This window comes from Capricornis sumatraensis, chromosome 16, assembly GCF_032405125.1.
Source record: "Capricornis sumatraensis isolate serow.1 chromosome 16, serow.2, whole genome shotgun sequence".
Lineage (NCBI taxonomy): Eukaryota > Metazoa > Chordata > Mammalia > Artiodactyla > Bovidae > Capricornis > Capricornis sumatraensis.
In genome coordinates, this window is record NC_091084.1 from 9574089 (window position 1) to 9597024 (window position 22936).

At 37.4% G+C, this 22936-nt stretch overlaps 1 protein-coding gene across 1 annotated transcript in view; it reads left to right on the forward strand.

Annotated features, from left to right (window-relative positions):
- Window positions 1-15819, forward strand: part of TRPC6 (transient receptor potential cation channel subfamily C member 6) — a 156902-nt gene extending 141083 nt beyond the window's left edge. Inside the window, exons 8-13 of the mRNA XM_068988535.1 lie at window positions 642-837; window positions 1622-1825; window positions 3550-3624; window positions 13161-13244; window positions 14729-14804; window positions 15668-15819. Of these exons, the coding sequence (XP_068844636.1) occupies window positions 642-837; window positions 1622-1825; window positions 3550-3624; window positions 13161-13244; window positions 14729-14804; window positions 15668-15819 (787 nt within the window). The remainder of the gene's footprint in view (window positions 1-641; window positions 838-1621; window positions 1826-3549; window positions 3625-13160; window positions 13245-14728; window positions 14805-15667) is intronic.
- Window positions 15820-22936: the final 7117 nt, after the last annotated feature.

A 22936-nucleotide genomic window follows, 5' to 3' on the forward strand; every position in this document is an offset into this window, starting at 1 on the left:
GCATAACCTATTATTCATATTCCTGTAAAGTTCAGTTTATCAGAGAAATTGAACCAACTGACCTAAGCAGAGGAGCTTCATTTTGGTTAATAATTATGCCTAATGAATTGAAATTCCTGACATGTCAGTGATTTTAGTAACACTATGTTTATATTGTCATATTTTCCTTAAGACACCTTAAGACACATACCATTATCTATTTATTGGATATCAGAATTGTAGATGAGCAGAAAACACAAAAGGACTATAAATTACATTATTACATTACATATATAAATTATAAGTTACATATTACATTATTTTTATTAATACAATTAATATTTTCTTTACCAAAACTATGGATTATTTAAGTGTTAATATCTGTGGTTTGAAGTTATGTTAGCATTTATTGAGCACTTATTATGTGCCAGATAGTGAGTTGTGTGCTTTGTATGTAAAATATTCCCTTATCCTTGCAACAATCCTGGAAATAGTTATTGCACCCATTTTACAAAAAAGAAAACTGAGGCTCAGGGAAGTGAAGAATTTTCTCATGAGTATCTAATAATTTTCAGACATTAAATCAGCTTGCTTTTATTATGGTATCATTGTCATTCATTTGTATGCTTTATCATCTCCTTTCTTTCCTTCTTTTTACCTAGAGTGGAAGAGAGTTTTAAAACACTGTTTTGGGCTATATTCGGACTTTCTGAAGTGAAATCAGTGGTCATCAACTATAATCACAAATTCATCGAAAACATCGGTTATGTTCTTTATGGAGTCTATAATGTTACGATGGTCATTGTTTTGCTAAACATGTTAATTGCTATGATCAACAGTTCATTCCAGGAAATTGAGGTATAATCACTATATATTTGTATAATATGTGGTATATGTTTTAACTATTCCAGGGATCAATTCAGCAATGGTGATGATACTATAGACTACTTTCTATCTGTTCTTTACCTTTTTATATACTTCTTTATATATTTTATAAAAAATTTATATTTTTTATATTCTTTATATGTAGTAATCAGAAAATGTTAATCCTTTGCTTCCAAGCACAACATCTATGGATGTGGTAGGACAGTAAAGAATAAGGATGAGAAATGTTGTATGATTTAGTATTATTATTTATAAATTCTTAGAGACACTATATCAGCACGAATTTATATTTCATTTAAAAATTATTGCTTATGAATGCCCCTATTCTCCAAATCTTGCTTTGAGTGATGTTCAAAATTGACTTTTTCTCAAATTTAGAGTGATTTTTATTCCAAGAATCTTGGTGTGTGTCCCAAATTCATCAAAGCAGTGATCTGTTGCAAAATATGAGTGAATAATTTTTCATAGTGTTTTTCAGAATACAGGAAAATAGCTTTATAGCTTTTAGTATATTTATAAATACATGCAAGTTTTGAGATTTGTAAGAATGATAAATTTTTAAGTAAATTTTCCTAAATTTTCTTTCCTAAGAGTGTGTGAATAGTACTTTAACATTTTTGAGAATATCTTGGGGTGGTGTTTGGGGTCTGAGATTGTTGTAGGTAACATTACTTCCATCTAGCCACACAATGTCAGAAGCATCCCAGTAATTCTGTTTATGCATTTCCTTGCTGAACTGTCATATTTATTTGTATAGGATGATGCTGATGTGGAATGGAAATTTGCAAGGGCCAAACTTTGGTTTTCTTACTTTGAGGAGGGAAGAACTCTTCCTGTTCCCTTCAACCTGGTGCCAAGTCCAAAGTCCCTGTTTTATCTCTTATTGAGGCTTAAAAAATGGATTTCTGAATTGTTCCAGGGCCATAAAAAAGGTTTCCAGGAGGATGCAGAAATGAACAAGGTGATTTGATTTAATAATTTGAAATTATGTTTTTAAACACTAAAACCATGATAAGCATGATACCACATCCCTTTATAAAGAAGCAGTTTGTGATGACATGCCCATCCATTCCCAAATGTAGTCAATTAGCTCAGAGCAGTCCTTCGGCTTTTGTCTGTTTATTAGGAGCACACTGAACATTTTTTACTAAAAAATATAAGAAAAATCCATGAAATGTAGCTACAATAATGTGTCACATTTTCCAGAGTGGGTATTAAAAGGGCAAACTATTCTGGGGTGCATTTTCACTGTTGTAGCTCCATGTCCCTCCCTTTGCCTTCAATTTATACAGCTGGGTGTAGTTATACACCTCAGCTTATGCAGCTTCAATTTTTTTTTTTTTTCACCTTCAACTTATACAGCTAGCTGATTATGACTTCGGGGACACTGACAGACTCTTAAGTTCTACACAGAGAACTTCAGAAATCAATTGCTCACATGTAATATGGGAGATGAGGCTTGGCATTACATCAATAAAGATCAATCTAAGGGTACTAATTGGAAACTGTAATCTCATAAAGCAGGGCCATCTTAAGAATCCATGGAAGTGATCTGTCTAGTGCCTGATGGAGGAGTAGAACCATCACAGAGGGTTAAGGAATGCGTGGAGCATGTGGAACGCTATGTGGACTGCATGGCGGTGGGGAGGTTATTCTTTGCCAGGAATTCAAGGGGACAGAATTCTGTATCCAGGAGGAGCACAGACTAGATGCCACCAGAGTAGGGCCAGGAGGCAGACAGGTTTGGATATGATGTCATAGATAAGTGATGCAGTCATCTGCTTCTAGAAGGAAGACTGAAGGGGAATACAATGAATAGTTTTTACAATTCCGAATTTTAATGAGGAAACACATTTGTTTATTTTTTTATTCAAATATAGGAAAAGAGGCCATGGGCAAAAGTTGCTAATAGTTCAATTTTAGCTTTATGTAAAAAAAAAAAATTCTTATCAAGATCTGTCCAACAGAATGGTGGGGTTTCTTATGAAACAGTCAGTTCCTTATCATTTTAAGTAATCGATAAGTGCTAGATGACCAGTATTAGGATTTTATAGATTTTCTGCACTGGGTGGGCAACTGAGGCAATGATCATAAAGGTCCCTTGCAATTATAAGGTTCTATTATTGAATAAAAAGGAAATATTTTAATTCCTGCTGGGTTTGCATCTTACTACTTGGGATTCTCAAGTTAAGCTCCCTGAGCTCCAATTTCCTCACCTGTAATATGGGAATTACAGTTATATCTATGTCATGAAAATCAAATCAAATAAATATGTGAAAGCGCTTTGAGAATTCTTAAGCTTTCTTTAAATGTATGACGATTATTTTGGATAGGAATTTTGGAAAAAAATATATAATCTTTGGTGCTCTCCCAGATGTATAACTTATAGAACTCAGTGGGTTGAATAGTAAAAATTTCCCTCACCTTACTCCAAGTTACTAAGCATGTCGCTCTTAGTAACATGTGGTTAGAACTGCAACCCCAGACAATTCAGTGTCCAAACGAAATGTCCGAGTATTCACCAAAAGGAAGACCCTAGTAAGAATATGTTCCTCTCAAAGAAACTTGCTGGAAAATTAGACCAGATGGCTTTTAGAATATGGGATGAAGGAAGAGTGAAATTCATCTTACAGTTCTCAATGTATAATTAATGACTGTATTCATTTTACTCTCTATCGTTAAAAGAGAAATGAAGGAAAGAAATTTGGAATTTTGGGAAGTCATGAAGACCTTTCAAAATTATCACTTGACAGAAAACAGGTAAGATCACATTTGAAAATATGGAGCCACGCTTATGATCTGGCTTATGTTCTCAGAGAGAAGGACAAATATTCAGAAGCAATTTTAAGAATCAGTAGACACATTAAGGAGTTAACAATTTGGCAGTGCTCAAAGAATCTGCTATTGAGAAGTTAAAGCAAGCCTGTGTCCAGTGCATCAGCAAAAAGAATTACATGGCTGTTTAGGGCAGATATTAAACATATATTTGGAGTACTTTGGGGTGATAAAATATAGAATTGTGATGTAAAGAAGGAAAAATTAAAGTAATAGAGGAAATTGTCAGGGACCCAATGGAGATATAATTAATATAATTCTCCACAGCTCAGGTGGCGATTATGCACACCTAGCAGAGCTGCATTATTTGTCAGTAATCGAGAGGTTGTCAAAAGAGGCTCCCTGAGAATTCAGTGGCTGCCCCAGTCAGCACAGTTTATAATGAGCAGTGTACCCGAGAGCTACATCAGCTGCCTAATTTGGGGTGGCAGAATCCCTCATGATGAGGACTTTTGATTCATTCTGGCAGCAGGCACATAGTAGGGGCACAAGGCAGAAGGAAATTATGAGTGAACTAATTAGGAGAAGAGCAATGTATTAGGTGGGACTTGCATTCAGTTGTATATAATAATAATAATAAACATGGTGATTTAAGCACGACAGTTGTTTTCTCCCCTCTCATTTAACTCTCCAGAGTTGGCAGTACAGGGTCTCTGCGATTCCCCTGGATATTTTTATCGTAGTCAAATACAAGATGACACCTTTACCTCCAGACATCATACCCACTATTCAGGCATGAAGAAGCAAGGGGGCAGAGGAAAAGTTGGGCACCAGAGGAATCAGTCACCACCCTCAGAAGTGCCTTCCAACATCTGTTACTATATCTCATTAGCCAGAGCTCGATTCCAGGGCCACTGCATGCAACACAAATGCCAAAGAGGGCTGCAATTTTGTTTTGTTTTTAAGCCAAGTGTATTACCTCCTCTAACAAAATAGGAATACTCTTAAGTATTGATAAAATATTGATATAGTGAGAGCATTGAACTAAGTAGTCAGAAGCCTGAGATCTCGTCTCATCTCTGCCACTTTAGCAATTCATTTAACTTCTCTGAACCTTAATTTCCTCATCGACAAAATAGGATCAATCAAGTTGTACAACCCATCACACAAAATCATTGGGAGGATTCAGTTGAAGCTTTATAAATCACAAACACTAGTAGGTACTTATTACAGAGAAGCAGGTTTTGTCCATTGGTTATAATTAACTCAATAAAACTTTAAAAAAAAATAGGTCAGTGTAAGTTGGATTTGGGGCTTCCCTGGTGGCTTAGATGGTAAAGAATCTGCCTGCAATGCAGGAGACCCAGATTTGTCCGAGTCGGGAAGAACTCCTGAAAAAGGGAATGACTACATAGTCCAGTATTCTTGCCTGGAGAATTCCACTGATAAGAGGAGCCTGGTGGGCTACAGTCCACGGGGTCACAAAGAGGTGGACATGACTGAGCAAACAATACTTTCACTTCAAGTTGGATTTTATAACTTTGCAGTAAGAAATTGCTTATACTGAAAGTATGATGAGTGAATGATAACAATAAATCATTGAACAAGTATAAAAAATTTAAGGGAGATCAAAATGCTTTTTTCCCTTTATGATAGAATCTATGTGTGTGTTGGAGAAGGAAATGGCAACCCACTCCAACACTCTTGCCTGGAAAATCTCATGGACAGTGGAGCCTGGTAGGCTACACAGTCCATGGGATTGCGTCAGACACGATTGAGCAACTTCACTTTCACTTTTCACTTTCATGCACTGGAGAAGGAAATGGCAACCCACTCCAGTACTCTTGCCTGGAGAATCCCAGGGACAGAGGAGCCTGGAGGGCTGCCGTCCATGGGGTCACACAGAGTCGGAGACGACTAAAGCGACTTAGCAGCAGCAGCAGGAGCTACGTGTGTGTGTTAGTCACTCAGTTGTCTCTGACTCTGTGATCCCATGGACTGTAACCCTGCAGTCTATGTCCACGGAATTCTCCAGGCAGATAGAATCTGTAGTACCTTTTAAATGAAATAATTTTATTTTCTCTGTAGTTTCTCCAAAAATGTAGAAAATTAAAATTTGTTTAAATCATCTGAAAAATACACTTTATATCCTTTTAACATGGCTTGGATTACTTTATGCTTTCCAGTAGTGTATATTTCAACCCCAGATTAAAATACTCTTTAAGATCAATACAAAGCCTTGGGTGTCTGACCCTAGTGGTGGATCAATAAAATGTTGATTTCAGTGTCAGCTGAACCTTCTGGTGTGTGCGTGCTAAGTTGCTTCAGTCGTGTTCAACTCTGTGCATCCCTGTTTACTGAAGCCCGCCAGGCTTCTCTGTCCATGGGGATTCTCCAGGCAAGAATGCTGGGGTGGGTTGCCATGCCCTTCTCCAAGGAATCTGCCCAACCCAGGGATGGAACCCAGGTCGCCTGCATTGCAGGCAGATTCTTTACCTTCCAAGCCACCAGGGGAGGCCCCCAAGGAACCTTCTAGAGTGGCTGTTTATTTTGGCAACCATGGAGATGTATGCCTCGTATCTTCTTTCAAGAAAGAGAACCTGCTTTGGGGAACTTGGTCAGCTGGCAGCCTCCTGCTGCAGCCTCTTTGGGGTACCCTCAGCTTTCCCAACACGGTCATGCTTTTTGGGTCCTGGGCATTTCTTGCCAGCACAGGACCTCTTCTGGAGCACTCTATGCCCAACTTTATCAATCTTCCTACCTCCGCCTCTTTCACAAGTGAGCCAAGCCTCATAGTCTGGAAGCTTTTTCTGCCGTCTGCTCACACTTCCCATTATCTTTCGGAGGCATGATTCTGAACACATTTCATATTTCTGATGCTGTCTTGGCATTTGATTCCCAGAGGACCAAACCAACACAGGTGTCTATTTCCCCTTGCCATGTAAGCTTATGATGAACAAAACTAGGCACATTTCACATAGTGTGCTTTTGCATGATACATTAACTATATTCCCAAGAAAATGCTTTTTAAAGCAACCATTTGTAGTTCCATTTATTTTTGCCTCTTGTTGCTGAGGTGAACTCCTACTGGAACATGTCTGACACTGTTATGTACTAAGAAGAACTCTCATGGTGTGTTTTCCCTTACTCATTTTGTGTTTTGTGTAGCTTTCGCTCACTTTTTCATGAAGTCCATGTTTAGTTTTGTCACGTGAGCGTATGTTGTTCGATTCTTTGTCTCGTCACAACAAAGATTTGGAGTGACAGACATTAAAGCCCCCTCGGTGTGTCACAGCTCTCAGGTCTTGGATAGACCGTGTTATAGCTCTCAGGTCTCAAATGGACCATGTTATAGCTCTTAGACAAATCAGTGTTACAGCTCAGTGCTACAGCACTATTTTATTTAGAAGATAGCAGGAAAATCCATCTTTGAGGCGTGAGGGCACGTCGATCTAAAGACACGAGGAAAAGAGTGCCCCAGCGCGCGGGAGAGAGAGAGCTAACTTTGGCTCTTCTATTTATATGTTTATCTCTCCCTGGGCCTGTCCTATGTAAATTGGGCCAGCCAGGAGTGTTGTTTGTTTTACCTGAGGTCCTCACTCCGGTCCTCGGACCTTCTTTTGTTTCATTTTCGCGGGCTTTTCCCTTCCTTGTCTGTAGCCCTGTTCTATCTAACAGTTTCTATTTCACTCGGGTCTTCTTTCTGATTCCTTGAAGGTTATAGTGGTTAGGTCTGATGAACATTCCTTCACATCTTCTTCCTGCATATTTGCTCTATGTAAACTATAGAAATCAGTCAGATGAGCCATAAAACAATACTTTTTGAAACAAAGTAGCATTCATTATCTTTAGTCATCACTTGTAATTCTGTCACTCACTTTGGTGGTCTCTAACATTAACTTTTCAGACACAGAGTCTGAAAGAACAGCATACATTCAGTCTCTGCTGTACATATTATATATGTAAACCTAAAAATGCCAAATAGCTTCTTGAATATCTGCTCTGTTCCAGCTATAGAATAGATCACCTTCAAGTGTCAGTTTCAGAGCAGGTTTCACGTGACCCAGACAATAGGCCAGTGTGGAGCATAAAGATGTTATCTTAGCATTTTGGGTCCATTCTGCACTATATTGAATGAGATGTGCAGATTTTTTTCCTCAGTTACATATACAAGAACTATGTCCTTTAGTGTTCAGTTAGGTCCGAGGCTGTCTTTTTAGTCATCTGATGAAATAGTTACGATGAAACAGTTCCAATTACAATCACCAGGGTCATTCTGCCAGACAAATTTGTGCAAATTACCATCCTCTGCTCTAGAGCTATCAAGTTAAAATCTCTGGCCATAGAACCTGGAAATGTGTATTTTATTAAGTCCTTAAGAGATTCTAATGCTCATCTGGGTGTGGGAATCATTGACTATTTCACTGCCTGAATGCCTTAGTCATGGAAACATAAGTGAAAACTAATATTCAGTGAAGTACCTCCAGAAAAAAAAAAAGGAGAAAAAAAAAAAAAAAAAAACAGATTCAAACTAACCATGAAACAGGTCTAAAGCCACAAAGTAGATATTTATCCTTCCATATACTAATAATAGTTGTTGACATTTGTACAATATCAACTTATGTCAAGCTACATATTCAACACCACTTATATCTTTAATCCTCACATTAGCTCTAGGGATGTAGGTAATATTACTTTCCTTACTTTATACATGAGAAACCTGAGGATAACAAAGGTGAAATGAATTGCTCAAAGTCCCATTTCAGACATGGGCCAGAGCCAGAATTCAAATCCACATCTACCTGATTCCAAAGTAAGAGTTTTTACAAGCACTGTACCACGTGGCTTCATTCCCACATGTCAGCACCCACTGCCGACTGATCATATTGCCTATACCTTTTCAGTTCATTGCTTTGATCCCAGCCTCAGGCCCTTCAATGCTTGTGGAGAGTGGGAAACTCTCAGAACTGTTGCTATGTCCAAACATAAAAAATTCCAAAGACTGAAGCTTGCTTGCTCCACTTAACAAATAACAACAGTTATTTAGTATTCCTCACTCCCATCCTACAGTGAAGCTGCAGCAAGATGAAAATGCTAATATAAAACTGATTACTAGGAAGTGAAAGAAAGACAACATAAAGAATGCAGGAAATGTGGTAGAAGGTATGAAAAAAAAAAAGGAGCAGGTGGTGCTTCCTTCAGAACTGGAGTGTATATCTGCATATTAGTCAGGTACAGAGCTCACACCCAATCATCCTGCTTCCACTCACCAAACCCCTTTCCTCACTCTCATTGCATATTATACATCAGTATCATCTGTAAATGTCCAAATCACTAAGGGTTAAATGCTATTCATACTGCCTGCTGAATTGCTTCGACTTCTCAGTGTATTTTAGTGGCTGTACATAAAAACAAATATAAATTAGAATTTTCTGCCACCAAGTGGTTAAAATGCTTCTTTGCACCACTGGGTAAGTTTCTTCTTACATATTATTTCTTGGGGTTTAAACATGTGCTTGTTGAATACCTACTACATATTAGAAACTGATTAGAAATTTTTGCTGTATAGATGTTAGATTTGCATTCAAATTCACATTGCAGATTTAGAGCAGAATTCGTCACATAAAAAAGATCCAAGTGGATTTATTACTGTTTAGTCAGGTACCATTTAATTATATAAGTGGTTCCCAGTGAGCGCTGATTTTGATCCCACATGACCAGCAGTCTAGGGTGCATTTGTAATACCTGGAGACAGGTTTGGTTGTCAAAACTAGTGATGGGTCCTATTATTGGCATCTAGGGGTGAAGACCAGGGGTACTGGCAAACATTATACAATGCATTAGAAGACCCCCACAGTAAGGAAGTACCCAACCCATAAATGAAATGAAATGGGAACATTGAATATGAAATAGAAAAAGTGAAACAGGCTAGATAAAAGTAAAAGATCAAATTAAAAACCTTGTTTTAAAACATGGCTGCTCATTGGAATTACATCTGGAGCTTTGGAGCAAAAAAACAATACCTGGGTATTTGTATTTTTTCAAAAAATTCCAACGTGCATCTGGATTTTAAAAAGTGATTATAGATTTTTCTATTAAATGGCAGTGTTAGTGATATAAAATTCTATTATTTTCTGTTACACATATTTTCTAATTTTCCTTGTAATGGCTTCTTAGATACACCCGTCATTGAAAATTGGACATTTAATTTTCAAACACATGGAATTTTTAAAGTAAAAAAAAAAAAAAATTACTCAGCCCAAAGTGTTAAAAATGTTGCAACTGAGAAAACCCAGACTCTGCCTACTGGGCGCATGCAAAGGGAAGCCATGTGTTATGCTAAAACTGTATGACATACTGTAGATCTACACTTTAGAAAACCTATAATTGTATGCATTCTTAAAACTGTTTTCTGGTTTTCCCTTGCCTCTTTTGTGTCATCCAGTATGTCAGTTTGTAAGTCATCTGCCTCAGACCTTAAAACCAGCTCTCCAGGTTTCAGATCTATCTTTCCCATGTGGTTGAGTTGTAGCCAGCTGTTTCATAAATCTAGATTGTACATGCCTTGTACACCAGGGTGTCTGGAAACCAAGTGATCTCCATTAGTTACCTAAAAGTACTTCATTCATTTCATCAGCCAGCTACTTCTGAGCATTTGCCATCTGTCTCAGAGTGATGGCTCTGGGGAAACTGAGATGAACTAAACAAAGTCCCTCCTTCTGTGGAGCCCAGGAGGATGTAGACAGTAACCATGTAAACAAGCCAATGAATAAAGTAGTTGGCATGTTATGAAGGATACAAGAGGCTTCTTAGGTGGTGCTAGTGGTAAAGAACCTGCCTGCCAGTTCAGGAGACATAAGAGACACGGGTTTATTGTCTGGGTTGGGAAGCTCCCCTGGAGGGCAATCCACTTCAGTATTCTTGCTTGGAGAATTCCATGCACAGCGGAGCCTGGTGGGCAACAGTCCTTAGGGTCACAAGGGGTCAGACACGACTAAAGGAACTTAGCATGCACAGAGCACGAAGAATACAAAAGGCCTAGCTTTCTCAAGATCTATTTTCATGGGGTGGGCAGAGAAAGCCATTTGAGGAGCTTATACATTGATCTCAACTCCAGAGGATCAGACAAAGCAAGTCAGTCAGGCAAAGACCCAGCAAGATAATGTGGGAATTGGGAACAACAAACTCAAAGGCCATAAGTTAGAAAAGAGCAAATGAAAGACCACCTATGTGGTTATTAAGTTTTCAAAAAAGTATTATTGCCATAGGTGTGGTGTGTTGTGGAGCTGCTTTAATTTGGGATGATTGGCACATCATGTACTAAGGTCCACATATTCATCTCTACAATAATCTCAAAGAAGTATAAATTTTCACTTTCTTATTTCCACGAACACCATTTGGATATGTCCGTGGCCTCTAACAAAGTAAAACATTAAATTAATAACTTGCCACCATGAGGATAGGTGTTCATAAGTAGATGGCTGTGATGCCCCCAAATTCCGTTTGTCTGGATCCTTTCCCTCTGGTTATGAACCTGTCCTCACCCTCCATGCTTTAGCTTAAAAACTGAGGGGTGGAAGTGAGCTTGACTCTGGTCATCATGTTTAATGATGCCTTTAAAGCATAAGTCACAGTTTGAAATTCAGGAATCATATCTAATATTATAGGTTAATATCATTATATTTTATATCATTATAAAAATTAATGATTATGTTATTTTCAAATGAATATTAAAACATGTTGAAGTTTATATTTGTCTCACAAATTCATAAATTAATGGGGTTTGAAGGACTCCAGAGATTAACTAGGGCATTCTCTTCACTATCAGGAGAGATTATAAGATTTCAGCTTTTCACCTAGTGTTCCACAGCTAACCTGAAGGCAGAACCAGATTTGAGTTTTCAGGCTTTTGTCAAGAGTTCTTCTACAGAACCTAGGCCATCTCTCTGGTTAATTTGGGCAATTATATAATCTTATTTTTTTAAAAGATGATATCAAATTAAAAAAATACAGATATTTTCTTGACATTTTTAGAAAGGGTGAAAGAGAAAGGGAAATAGCTACATGAAAAAGGATGTTATCTAAAGAATATCTTCACAATTATATATATTTTTATGAATCTTGTCAGGCTTGCCATATTTTTCCTATTATTATAACTCAGCTAGATAATTATTTATGTTCTTCATTAAATACAGGACATAGCACAGTACTTTACATATAGAAGATGCTCATAAAATACCTGTTTAATGGATGAATGTGTGCATAGCTGCTTTACTTCAGCAGTGTGCTATAAATGTGTGGCCATTTATAGCATCAAAGAATTGGAGTTAAGGATTTTAACTGAATTTCCTTGGGCTTCCCTGATAACTCAGTTGGTAAAGAATCCACCTGCAATGCAAGAGACCTGGGTTTGATTCCTATGTTGGGAAGATCACCTAGAGAAGGGAAAGGCTACCCACTCTGGTATTCTGGCCTGGAGAATTCCATGGACCATATAGTCCAGTGGTTGGCAAAGAGTTGGACATGACCAAGCGACTTTCACTTTCACTTTACTTCTAACAGAAGAGGAAATGGCAACCCACTCCAGTGTTCTTGCCTGAGGAATCCCGTGGACAAAGGAGCCTGGTGGTCTACAGTCTATGGGGTCACAAAGAATCGGACACAACTGAAGCAAGCAAGCATTCATTAGCTCTAACAATGTAGATATCACTGAGAAATAGAAATCATGGCTGTCTTAGTAAATGGTCTCGAAGTTTCTTTACCCCTGAACAAATTTTGCAGCTCGCAAAATATATATCTGGAGATACTGTGTTTTGTTCAGTTTCTCCTACTTATTTCTTTGTAAAGTCATTTTCCCTTTAGAAAATGTGTTAAAGAGGTTTCTAATCTTTCTCTTAGCATGTTAATATGGTGCTTTACCACCTCTCTTGCAGATTGCTTTCTTTGTCGTTTGCCTCTTCAAGCATATGTATTATTTGAAAAGTGCTGCCCAGATAGGATATTTTACAGAACCTAAAATTCAAATAGATTTATTAGTGCTTTCTTGACACCTGGATCCTATCCCTCAACAAAGTCATCTCCTGGTGTTTCCTCGGGAGTCTCATCACAGTCTACTGCTTGTGCAGATGGTGTTGTCAGTGGCTGGACTGCGGCTCCCTCACCAGTGGACTTCTGAGACCACCACTATTACTTTCTTAGCTTGTTTGCCTCTCCCTCTACTAAGGACACAACTGTGGGAGTGTTAGAGCATGACTCTCATGACAGCATGACTGGCAGCCACGAAGTCTAAGACAGTCCTCAGACAACCTCTGATGAACACACCTAAAACATCTATGATTTCTGTTGGAAGACAGAATATTAAGCAAATTAAATTAAAATGGCACTATACATATAGAAAAGATTATGTATATAAGACTATTAGTTCATATGTGTAACGATCACATATGAAACTATGAGATAAATGCCATCACATTATTTAAAAATTAAATAAGAATCAACTTCTAATTCTTTTCAAATTACAGTTTGCACATAGTAAACAATCAAGTATAAGGAGCTCAGAAGATTTCCAGTTAAACAGTTTCACTAATCCTCCAAGACAATATCAGGTAAGCATGAGGTTTTAAAGAAATAAGACTAGTTATTTGTAATATTTAGAAACTCACACTATGCAATTATTATTGAAAGGATAATGACCTGTTATGATATTTTTTCTGTAATAATGCACTAATACAAAAAAATATTTATTAACTACCACATACCATGCACTTTCTAAGTACTAGAGATATAGAAGTAAATAAAATAGATTAAATCTTGCCATCATGGAAATTAGACCCTACATGTTTATTGTATCAAGACTATATTACAAAAAGCATAAAGAAGAGAGTAACAGTCACCTCAAACCCTATTACTGAGCAATTAAGACTACTTACTTTTTTGAATATTCTGCCAGATGATTATATGTATGTGTATAACTTTACATACATTTTAATATTATTATAAAAATGTTTATGCAATATTGGGCTTCCCTGAAGGCTCAGTGGTAAAGAATCCACCTGCCAATGCATGAGATGCTGGTTTGATCCCTGGGTTGGAAAGATCCCCTGGAGAAGGAAATGGCAACTCACTCCGCTATTTTTGTCTGGACAGAGGAGCCTGGAGGGCTACACTCCACAGCATCACAAAAGAGTAGGACAAAACTTAGTGACTAAACAGCAACAACAACAAATATGCAGTGTTATCTAAATGAGTTAATAATATATAATGAGTAATAGTTTTCCACTTCACAAAGCATATATTCATATTAATTTTAATGGATGTACTGAATTCCTTGGTACAAATAAATAATCCCCTATTGATGAACATTTAGGGTTTATTTTTTCCACTATTATAAGGAGTACTACTATGAACAGACTTGTTTGTATACCTAATTACATCCTTAGAATAAGTTCTTGAAAGTGGGACTTTATTGTCTATCATTTAATTCTGGGCTTAGGTAGTAAGATTTGGTTTAGCTTTATATCCATCCACTCAGGACTTCCTACATATGTGCTGAGCCTCTTATTATTTATAAAAAGTATATAGAAAAAGCAGTATCCTCAAGCAGTATCCTCAAGTGCTGGAGAAATATTATTACATTGAAACTAGCCATTCCTAAATTATCAGAAAGTATACAATCAAAACTGGCTACATTTCTTGCTAATGGAGGGGAAAATCTATAAATGAGGCACATTTACTTAACTTTCCATTCCCACAGGCCGAAATGCACACCTTTGACTCACCCAGCTGGAAGGCTGTGTCTTGTTCTAACATTTTTCAAGTAAAATACAAGCAATGAACATCAAGGATTACATGCTTGCTCTAAACTTACTCTTTTTTCATGAATTAACTTTTGAGTCATTAGCCCTGGTGATATGAAAATTTACTTTAAAATCTGTAGATAGCATACATTCCCAATCAGATAAATCGTCTTAATCTCTCATAGCTATCACTTCAAAGCATTTGCTAAAGAGAGAAAGATTCAGAAGCTTATTCCAAATGAGAGATTTTCATGAACATAAAACTAAGATGGATTTCTCCTTTCCCTGTCTAGAAAATAATGAAGAGGCTCATTAAAAGATATGTATTACAAGCCCAGATAGACAAGGAGAGTGACGAAGTGAATGAAGGTGAGTTGAAGTCAGCCCGTGAGCATATGCCACACCTGGGGCCTGAGGCCGAGCTGAGAGAGAGCTGGAGAGGTGGGCGTGGGAAGGGTGGGCTTCAAGGGGAGGAGACCACATCCCATCAGGCATCAGCACTGCCTCATGCTGGGGAAATAGAGGCTATTTCTCCAAAGGGCAGATGTCGTTGGCTAGATAAGTAACTGTGGTCATCGCTTAGTCTTTGTGGGAGATTGGTTCTAGGACCTGTGTCAATACCAAGTTCCTTATCTAAAAAAGGAGCATTGTATTCCAGTCTATTCTTTATATTCCAGATGCAGAGCCTGCAGACAGGGAAAGTAGACTGTACTATTTTTGTGGGGAGCTTTAGAGGGAGAGGATTTCACTGGTAGTTCAGACAGTAAAGAATCAGCCTGCAATACAGGAGACCTGGTTTGATCCCTGGGTCAGGAAGATTCCCTGGAGGATGGCATGGCAACCCACTCCTGTATGCTTGCCTGGAGAATCCCAAGGACAAAGCAGCCTTCACAGGGTTGCAAAGAGTTGGACACAGCTGAGTGACTAATGCTTTCACTTACACTTGGAGGGAGAAATAAATGGGTGGGGAAAGTGAGGGTCCATTGCCCCCAAAACCCTGTAACATTTGTTGCCAATGTTTCAATTATTCTAGGAGGACTTTCATTATAAGTTTTCTCTATAATCTTTTCATTACCCAAAATACTTAGCTGAGAAAATAGAAATCTTTCCTTTGAAAAGATTCAAAATATAGATGTGTGTGGAATTAAAACAGATTTTGATCTGTACAGAATCTCTAGTTTCTCTGCATTACATATTTACAATTGACTTCTTGTCATTCTTATTTTTCAAAGGGGAACTGAAGGAAATTAAACAAGACATCTCAAGTCTCCGTTATGAACTCCTTGAAGAAAAAACTCAGAATTCAGAAGACCTGGCAGAACTTATTAGAAAACTTGGGGAGAAATTATCAATGGAGCCAAATCAAGAGGAAAGCAATAGATAATGCAGAGACTTTCTTAAAAATTCATATTTATTTGTCCACTTGAAGCCATATTATTTTCTGATTTATTTTTTTAAGTGCCACTGTGACCAGCTTTTAAAAAAGAAAAAGTTCAAAGATAACTTGGGTCATCCTATCATTTGGAATTCTACTATTTAATATTTATGGTGATTAAATTTCATTATTCAGGTTAAAGATTGCAGATTATGATGAAAATTACACCCAATTGTTTGGTACCTTTCTTCATAAACTGCTTTCTTGGGTCTATTGTGATGATGTGACTGCCATGTAGCGTCTGTCTGGGGATCATTTAGGCTGGCAGGGCAAACACACTGCACTGTGTTATTTCCCCTGATGGTGACTTTAGGCATCTTCTTGCCTGTTCTGTGGACCCCCTGATGGTGACTTCCAGACTTGAATTTAGAGAAAAATAATCTCTTGCCATTCAGAGAATACTATTTAATTATCCACCCTTCTTAGTTCCCACAAAATAGGATTGATATTGTCTGTGCAGAGTGGTGTTAAATCACTCCTAAATTTTCTGATTCATCTCTTTGGATATGTTACCAGTGAAAAAGTGCTGCCTTCACTGAACCTTGGAAACATAGTTCAGTGTGTGGTGTGTGTGTGTGTGTTTGTGTGTTTGTGTGGGTATGTGCACACGTGCATATGAAATAATTGTCCTGTTTTCTTTTGCAGCCAGTATAGACACTTAAAAGCTCTTTAAGTTGTAATTTTTATTGTGACTAAAAAGATGTTGGCCAAATAAGAACCTTTTATTGGAGAATTTTCAAAGCCAAAGACAATTGTGGTTATTTGGTCAAATGACAGCACAATTTCGTACCATTTCCAAGAGTCTTTATAGGTGATTTCCTACATTTGGCATCAGATGGAAAGGAGAAAAATGTGTAGACAGAACTTGCAAATACTTATCTGTTATTCTCCGTACATTCTACCCTCCTCTCAAAATATATAAAATAAGAATTTGCATTCATGAGCATTTATCAAGAGGTTGCTATTATGTATTGATAACATGAGGCAATATCTAAAAGAAAGAAATGAAGGTTCACACTTCAGGTACCCAGACTATCAATATTTAGATGATGCTGGGAATTGACTGGAAGTGCTGCTTTAAACTCAATAAAGAGAGGCTTCATATGCAAAATTTTATTTTAAGGATAAAATGGTCACAGAGAATCTGGTTAGCCCCAACTTTGATTTCGTTTACATCAAAAAACCTTTATGTAACCAGGTCCAAAAATTTAGCTGAGATTTTATATTAGGTGATTTTTGTACTTATGGTTATCAATTAATTGAAAAGTTATAAAGTGATACAGAAAAGGTCTGTTTTCAAATGTTTTATGACAATATTTGAATCAGAAATTATAAAAATCAAACTCATACCAAATGCACTACCCATGAATTAAAATAACCTAAATGCAAAAACCTTGTGTGTTATGCCATGCAAGAGATTGGCCTCCATGCCAAGCAGCATTCTATGACAGCAAATGGGCTTGATTCTAGAAGATTCTACAGAAGAAATATTTAGATTCCTCAGCACTCCAGCCACCAGGAGCACCAGCAGCTCCACAGGGGCCAGGCTCACCAGGTAACAGTTGGTGAGATGGACTGACTTTTAAGTTTGATTGACCTGACTTGATGTAAGTTTTAAGAAATGCAACAGACATGATGGTGGGCTCCCTCAGTAAAAGGCAAAGTGCTACATGTTATTATGCAAATTATATGTCCTGAGATCAACATATTTCCTTCAAAGGGCAGCTGAATTGGCATCTCTTCTCATTTCCTTTTAATTGGAAGATGAAGAGAAACCAAGCATATTTTAAGAAAGGGTTTAAGAATTCCGGCAAGAGCTTCTTAATTCAAGGCATATTGGCAAAGGATGGTCAAAGCACAACCATCCTGCAAAAGTCTCAAGACCACTAGCTTTAAATCATGTATTCATTTTGAATCTGCTTAACCTTTTACAATTAGGGGATTAAGAAATTTAAATGTGTTTATCCAAACTGTTCTCCCTCATACTTCTTCTCTGAGATTTGGAGCTTTCTGGACTTCAAGTCCCAGAAGGAGGACACAACAATGATGTCTGATACTCTGACCACACCGCTCCTCCCTGAGGGCCAAGCCTGCCTGCTCCTGGGCCTGTTTTACTCTGCTGTTCTTACTCTGAAATTGAGAAATAATACAAATTCAATGTGATTTGACTACATGTATAAAATTAATCACCAGAATCTACTGTCTGCTTAAAACTTTGGCAGGGATTAAGAGATAGAAAATGAGTCTGACCTCAAGGAGACTGCAACCAAGTAAAGAAATGGGGCTTACTACAACTACAAGAAGTGCTTACTGAATACTAACCATCTGCTAAGTACTGTGATATATGCTTTCTGTGCTGTGTGTAATTTAATATAACTTAACACTTACAATGGGTTTTCCTGGTGGCTCAGTGGTAAAGAATCTGCCTGCCAAGCAGGAGATGCAGTTCAGTCCCTGGGTCGGGAAGATCCCCTGGAGAAGGAAATGGCAACCCACTCTAGTATTCTTGCCGGGAAATGCCATGGACAGAGAAGCCTGGCAGGTTATAATAGCCCACAGGGTCACAAGAGAGTCAGGTATGACTAAGCAACTAAACAACAGCAACCAATGCTTACAATAGCTGTATAAGGTAACTAGTATTACTATCCTCATTTTAGAAATGAGAAAACAGAGGCTTTTAGTGGCTAAGTGACTTGAATATAGAGTAAGTATCAGAATCAGGACTAAAACTTAGGCCTGCTTCACAACAGAGGTCTCACACATACCTGGGATCTTGACCAGCTAATCTGCAGTATGATTACCTCGGTGTCAAAGCTCATAGTTCAATCTGTAGGGGAAGAAAAGTGACCTGTACCTGAAAATCCACAGTTCCATTGTATACCCAGTCCAGAGGCACATAATCACATTAGTCAAGGAAGGCTATGAGTAAAGAGAAGCTCTTATTTCAAAAGGACTGCAGATATAAAAGAGAATAAGAGATGGAGATGTATATTAAGGGGAGAGGGGAACATAGAGTGAGCAAGACCAAGAGTTGGACATGAGTGTGGGGCACAGAGGAAGAGAGTGAATTCAGTGGCTCTGACTCAGGCTGAGGAGAACAGATTGACTTTGGACAATCTATCCCACCCATCCAGCACTATTCCTGTATGAAATAATCTTATCACTATATGAAAAGTTAAAAAAGAAAAATATATACTAAAATTTCAGTCAAAATGGAGAGACTCTATGCAGCAGGATTTGCCAACCAGGAAGCCTGACATAAAAATGCTCCAATAGAATCAGTCTGGACCAATATCCAGCTTCAGGCCAAGGAAGAGCTGTTTCTCCAAGTGCCACAGTCTAAGTATGACCTTCATCTGTTCCAACAAGCAGGTATGGCTTCCTTCTTCACCCTGAAACCATCCCTTGGGGTCACATGCTAGGTGTTCCCACCGCTGTGCTGAATGGTGCTGGGTGGGAGGTTCTACCGTAGTTAGAGCCTCTGCCCAACTAGAGGCTGCAGGTTGAATCACTAAAGAAGCAGAAAAAGATACAAATTCTTTTTTTTAAATCTGAATCTCATTTTCATATAATTAAGAAAAGCTTTTTTACTAAGTATGCATTGTTTAAAACTGTTTATTTTTAAAGTACATTTTAGTGTTTTTTAATAGTTTAGCCTAATCCAAAAATGATATAGTATACATTAATATATCCTTTGAAAGTGAGATAAAGGAAATGAGCATATAATCTCTGTTTTATAGAATACTGGAACAAAAAGTCCACTTCAATATAGGCAAACAATTTGAAGTACAGAACAATAAAATATTATAGAATAAAAAGGTAAATTTATATCCTGGTTGAATTAGCAATAAGAAAAAATACCAAAAATATCAGGACTAAAATATTAGCAATATCAAAAATTTGGTCTTCATCTGTTTTGAGCATCTATCACTGTACAGAAGAAGTCATCTAGAGATTAGCTCAAGGTGGCAGTAGTTCACCCACTTATGAAAATACCAAAATCACAACTAACTGCTGTATAAGCATCAACAAGAAAATGCTAGAACCTACCAAAAAGGATGTGAATTCTTGACCCAGACCTCTGTGTTGTACTTGGGAAGCTTATCTGAGCAGCTTTCCAAGTGAGCAAGTTAATCACAGGTTGTGTAGGAGTATAGCTCAGCATCTTACCACTGACAGTCAAGTTCAAAATTCAGCTAAATATAGCTGTTACCATAGAAAACATTGACTTTTCTGAGTATTTACTTTTATATGTGACTAGCTGAGGTTAGAGGTACACCACAAATAAAAGACTCAGGTATTGAAGGTAAATGAATTGCATCATTAGAATGATTGCTCGAAGTTTCTTCTTTACTTTGTATTTACAGCAACGACTGTAAATATTTCTATGGACACTTTTAAAAACTTTCCCAGTATGAATGTGATAGCACCTATTCTCAAATCACAGAAATTGATTTTGAAATCAATTTTTGATGAGACTTTTGTACAACTGAGTAAATAGCTAGAGATGCTGACCAACTGTATGATAGGCTTTTTTTATATTAATGCCATTTGACAGACATTTATCCAGTGTAGGTGGATCATGGGGTCATTGATTCAAGTTTTTCAAACTCTTTGAAAATGACACAGCAAGCACCTAACTTATTCAATGATAAGGGGAATTATACCTATTAAAGAGATCATATTAGCCATAGTGCTAAAAAATAGTTTTTTAGATTCATAATAGTCATCATACTCCCTAAGTATAATGTTATCGAAGACACTGAAGTAAAAACTAAGAGAAATATTGGTATGTACAGAATCTAAAAATGGTTTACTTTCTTCTTTTTCTAATGGCCACTCTGAAAGCCATAAACTTCTGTCATTATCTACTGATAAACTATAGGAACAGTGTGTAAAAGGTAGACAAATAGGCATGCCCTCTAGTAAATGCACAGAACATTAATATTTATTCCTAAATCATTAGAGGAAACCTTGATGACGACAGTCAAGAAATGAGTTTTGAATGTGACTGCCCTGCCTTTTTGTCCTCATCATTGTCCATGAAAATAGACTTCTGTATCACTACAAGAACAGTCTCAGAATAAATTTACTAATTATCATGTCTGAGACTAAAAGTACTATGGCAACTCTCTGCTTCTGCCTTAACCTTTCCAGTATTTTGTGATTCGGTCATCTGACATTTACCCTTCACTTTCCTTCAGGAAATGGACTATCCTTCAGAATAATTGGAAGAAATAAAATTTCAGTGTACATGATGTTAACATTAAAAAATGTTAACATGTTTTCATATTGCTGCTACTATTATTATGTAGAATATATATACACACATATACATAGTTTGTCATTATATTTAGTCTGTAATCATATAATGCACATAAAATATATGCCTGTTTTATATGTATGTATATATAAATCAAAACAAAGACATTTTTCAAAATATGGTTATAATCCTAGAAAAAAACAATTATGCATGGGCTTCCCTGGTGGTCCAGTGGTTAAGAATCTGCCTGCCAATGCAGGGACATGGGTTCGATCCCTGCTCCTGGAAGATCCCACATGCTGCAGAGCAGCTAAGCCTGCTCGCTCTACAGCCGATGTTCAGCAACAAGAGAAGCCGCTACAGTGAGAAGCCTGCACACTGCAGTGAAGTGGCCCTGCTGGCCACAACTAGAGAGAAGTCCGCACACAGCAATGAAGAACCAGCACGGCCACAAAAAATAGATAATGCTTATAAATTTGCACTTTTTGATTGTTTCTTTTCTCATTTGTCCTTTTCTTTCATTTTCATTTCAATGATTTCAACTTTTCCGTCTAGTCTCTGTATCTACTTCCTCTACTGAGTTTCTTCAGCCTAGTAGTTCAGAGCATACGATCTAGAGCCAGAACATGTGGGTTTGAATCTGACCTATGACAATCAGCTGTGCATTTGTCATTAAGCTGTTTAACCACTCTGGGTATACTTATCTAAATTCTACAGATGAAAAGAAGCTAATATCACATTCTGCATAAACTTTCTGTGAGGATAAAATGAGTTAATACACCTTAGACTCAGAAAATCATTCTTGCCATGTATAAGTATTCAGTTAATGGTAGCAATTGTAGAGAAAGTATGTAGTTCTCAAATTCTACCCTGTCTTAAATCTCTCCTAAATCTCATAATATTGTATGAAATATATGTTTCAACTCATGTTGCTCTGATTAGTTGGAAAATGTGTCTGGAGCACTGTGCTAAGAAGGGATCTGTTGAGATCAGTAAGAAAGAAATATACAGAGACTATTTAAACAGTTCTTGCCATACAGATGGGAAGTTGGCTCTCTGGCCCAACTTCAAGGAAGGTCTTCCTTCCTTGAAAAAAGAAATCATATTTGAATAATATTTAGAAAACTCTTAAGGCATATGTGTTACTTTTGATTGTGATCATTTTGTATTGTTATAAAATATTATCACAAAATATTTTAGGGCAGGTACTCTATTAGATCTCAATCAAAAAAAAATTATTTAAAACCTATTATATTCATTGCAATGTTCTGGGTGCCATTGCCAATAGCAGTAATAGAAACAGTAAACAAGTAGTTTATGTAGAATCAATAGTTCGACGGGGCCTACTTTAATTCATCCATCCTAGAGAGCTATACAACACTTGAGAAGAAATTCTTTACCATCTGCCAAGTAGAAAATGAAGCCTGGACTCATTTGTCAGTGTGTTTTGACCTGGACTTTACACAAGGAGTATCTAATGCTACTTTTGTTCCAGGAACTTTTATGCATCTCCCTGCCTAGTACAGATCCTGGGATGTTGTGAGTGTCAGCAATAGGTGGCTTATTCAGTCATTTCACTTAAAATTCAAACAATAATCAGGATTCATTTTCTACCCTCCAGGAGCCTTAGTCAGACAGAGGAGTCAGACATGTCACCTGTTCGATGCTGTGAAAGCCCCCAAAGGGAGCATTAAGGTATTGGGGGAGAGGTGTGTTATTTCATGTCAATGAGACTTCTGGTTGGAAGTAACATATATTTCAAACAAACCTGCCCGTACGCTGACACATTGTTCTTTCCACCTC